This window comes from Arachis hypogaea, chromosome 5 (genome assembly GCF_003086295.3).
Source record: "Arachis hypogaea cultivar Tifrunner chromosome 5, arahy.Tifrunner.gnm2.J5K5, whole genome shotgun sequence".
Taxonomy (NCBI): Eukaryota; Viridiplantae; Streptophyta; class Magnoliopsida; order Fabales; family Fabaceae; genus Arachis; species Arachis hypogaea.
In genome coordinates this window covers 37,122,436-37,125,523 of record NC_092040.1, presented here as the reverse complement: position 1 = coordinate 37,125,523, position 3,088 = coordinate 37,122,436, and the positions used below count along the sequence as shown (strand labels likewise).

At 34.9% G+C, this 3,088-nt stretch overlaps 1 protein-coding gene across 1 annotated transcript; it reads right to left on the bottom strand.

The window, feature by feature from the left end:
- Positions 1-1,453: 1,453 nt before the first annotated feature.
- LOC112801248 (2-hydroxyisoflavanone dehydratase) lies at positions 1,454-2,500 on the bottom strand. The gene has a single exon (XM_025843881.3). The coding sequence runs from the start codon at positions 2,447-2,449 to the stop codon at positions 1,454-1,456; it is 996 nt and encodes a 331-aa protein (XP_025699666.1). The 5' UTR covers positions 2,450-2,500.
- Between the last annotated feature and the right edge of the window lie 588 nt (positions 2,501-3,088).

Here is a 3,088-nt window from a genome sequence, read left to right as displayed (position 1 = left end):
TAATAAGTGGTATATATGTATATAAGTATTAATTTTATTAAAAAAATTTTATGGAGGAAAATGCCCCATTTATATTAAACGTGGGTCCATCCCTGGCTGTAAAGGGGTAGGCGGCGATGGATTCAGCAACAACGATGACAAGAGCTATGTGGTTTTTTGTGAAGAAGCCGAGAAGAAGAAAATTTTGGGTGAGGATGACTGAGTTTATCTTGCATGGCTATAGAGTATAGACTGAAGTTATGAATCACTGAATCTGTGATGTGAGGCAAATTTTAATTCCTAAAAAGTGTTTATATGTATATATCCGGGGCGGGTACACCTTAAACACGACCATGCCCTGTCCTGAGTAAAATATGCCCCGACTCGAGTCAAGTTATTACCCTCTCCATCCGAGTATGGACAGGTCGGATACCCGCGTATTCGAAAACTCCTGCCAAGTCTAACCACGTATTGATACTCCATTTATTAAGGGTTTATCGCTAGCCAATGGATTGTTATATACACAATACGAGATTCTAACTCCTAATAGTTGTTTAAGTGAACGAGTGAGATGATCACTTAACAAACTCAAATTAATTAAGACAAATACTAATTATTTTTAATATTTTAATATTAAAAATTCTGAAAGTTTGATTTTAACTATAACTTTGTAAAATATTTATAATAATAATTATTTTATATATTATTTAATTTTTTAATAAAAATTTTTATATAATTTTATGTATTATCCCGTATAGGGTACGAGAACATACACTAGTTAGACGTAAAAAAACATATTTTTCAAAAAATTTAATATAATAGTAGCCTTGCATTGCCACAGATAAGGGTGAATGCGGATCGGATCGGATCGAATATGACTAAAATTTTGATTAGATCCGCACTAAAATCATCGGATCGAATCAGATCCAATATCCGCAGTTTTTAAAGTTGGATCCGATGTGCGGATCGGATCGGGTATCAGATATATCTGTAAAATACTAAAATATTTTTAAAAGTTTATTTTTATTAAAAAATATCAATAAAATTCATTTTTTTATTCTTTTAAATATGTTTACTTTTAAAATAATATTAAACATGCTTTTCTTAAATAATAAATTAAAATAATATAACATATACAATAATTATAAGTTGAAATAAAACATAAAAAGAATATTTAATTATTTATTTCTTTATTTTTGCGGATATGTGGATCGGATACGCGGATAGCAACACAAAATCTACAATCCGATCCAATTAGTGTGCGGATCCGATCCAATCTAAAAGTCTTGCAAATCGAATCCATATCTATAATTTTCGATGAGATTCAGACAAACACGCGGATCGAATCCGATCCATGAACGCCTTACACGAAAACGTGACATATATATGTATATTGTTGAAAGTTGAAACTTTATTATTACTAAATTAATTAAAGATAGCAAATTACATATAATCATGGCTGATAAATTGTCTTTCATTGTTTAAGAAAATCAGTAACATGCTTGATCAATCTCTTGCCTTTGTCAGTGTGGGGATGGAACATGTAATAAACATGTTGCTCTCCTTTCTCTTCGAACAATTGCACTTGCCCTTTCCAGCCACTGGCCCTGACGGCCTCGTAATACAAAACAGTTCTATCCCTAAACGATACATCATCGCCGGCAACCGAAATGAACATCTTGGAGCAACCAAGGGTAGCCAAGCTGGGTGCCCCAGGAGCCATTGGATTCACCATGGGGTTATCGATCCCACCAGGAGCATCAGGGTACACAATACCCCATGCCATATACGGCAAGCTTTTCTCGAACCCTTCAATCGGTTCCGACCCAACTGGCTTCGAACCACAAAAGTAAGGGTGGTTCATATATGCACCAATGATTTTGACACCGTTAGGTAAAGGCTCAACACCGGCACGCATGGCAACGTTGTGGACAATGTTTCCACCGCTGCTATCACCCCCTATGAAGATCTTGCTGAAATCCCCGTGGTCGATGAGCCATGGTTCACTGATAATGTGGCTGTTTTGGGTGGCATTGGCATGAGTTGCAGCCCATTTGAGACCAGCCCAGCAATCCTCGTACGCTGCAGGGAGATAATGCTCTGGGGCCTTTCTGTGTTCCACGGAGACAATCAAAACATTTGCTTGGGATGCTACGATGTTGCAATATTCATGGTGATGTTCTGAAAAGGCTGATTCACGGCAGAAGGCGCCGCCGTGAAAGTAGACCAAGATGGGGAGTTTCTGATCATTGGCGTTCAGTTTGGGAAGGTAGAGTCGAGCAGAGAGGAGGGGGTTAATGGAGAAGACAATGTCTTTGGAGGAGACACCGGTTTCAGGGTCATTGAGACATGGTGGAGCCCTCGGCATGTTTCCAAGGCGTTCTGTGCTACCATCGTTGTAGACATTTAGGAACGTTGGGATTTGTAAAACTATTTGCTTCATGCTGTTGGTGCCTTCTATGGATGCCATTTCAAAATGTTTTATTCCTCTCTAAGTCACTATGACAATGTCTCTTAAGGGTTATATATAAGTTGATGATTATATTCACCCTTCTTGATGTTGTTATATAATAGTTATTTTGGTTAATTGAAAGATCTGATGAACTTAAATGAAATACAATACATTATTCATTCTGAAAACATGGTAATGTTATTTCTGGAAAGTAGAATATCTGCTCATGTATCATATGAATGGATTATGTTATTTAATTTGGTGCATGAACCTTTTCTCCGTTTACAATATTTCTTTCCTTTTATAAATTTTCTTTATCTCTTTCCTTAATGAGGTAGATACCTTCTTTTGGACACAAAAATCTTCCCTGTTAACTGAATGGAAAGTCGCACTAGTTGTCCTATATATTCATTAATAAAGGAGAATCGGAAATGATAGTCAATTTTAATAATTAATAATGAAATATATTTTTTCTTCTTTTGGTTCTTATTTATGGTAATTAATGAATTTATGCTATAATTCAAAATAACTGTTCATTTTTAAATTTTATTTGATCTAAAATAATTAAATTTTAAAAAATTATATAAGAGTAATTAATTTTATTTTTTGCATTAGTACCTCTATTAGTAAATGAAGGAGAAATACTGAAAATATGAA

Excerpts from the sequence above, each read along its gene's own strand:
- LOC112801248 (XM_025843881.3), bottom strand. The coding sequence starts at position 2,449 with ATGGCATCCATAGAAGGCACCAACAGCATGAAGCAAATAGTTTTACAA.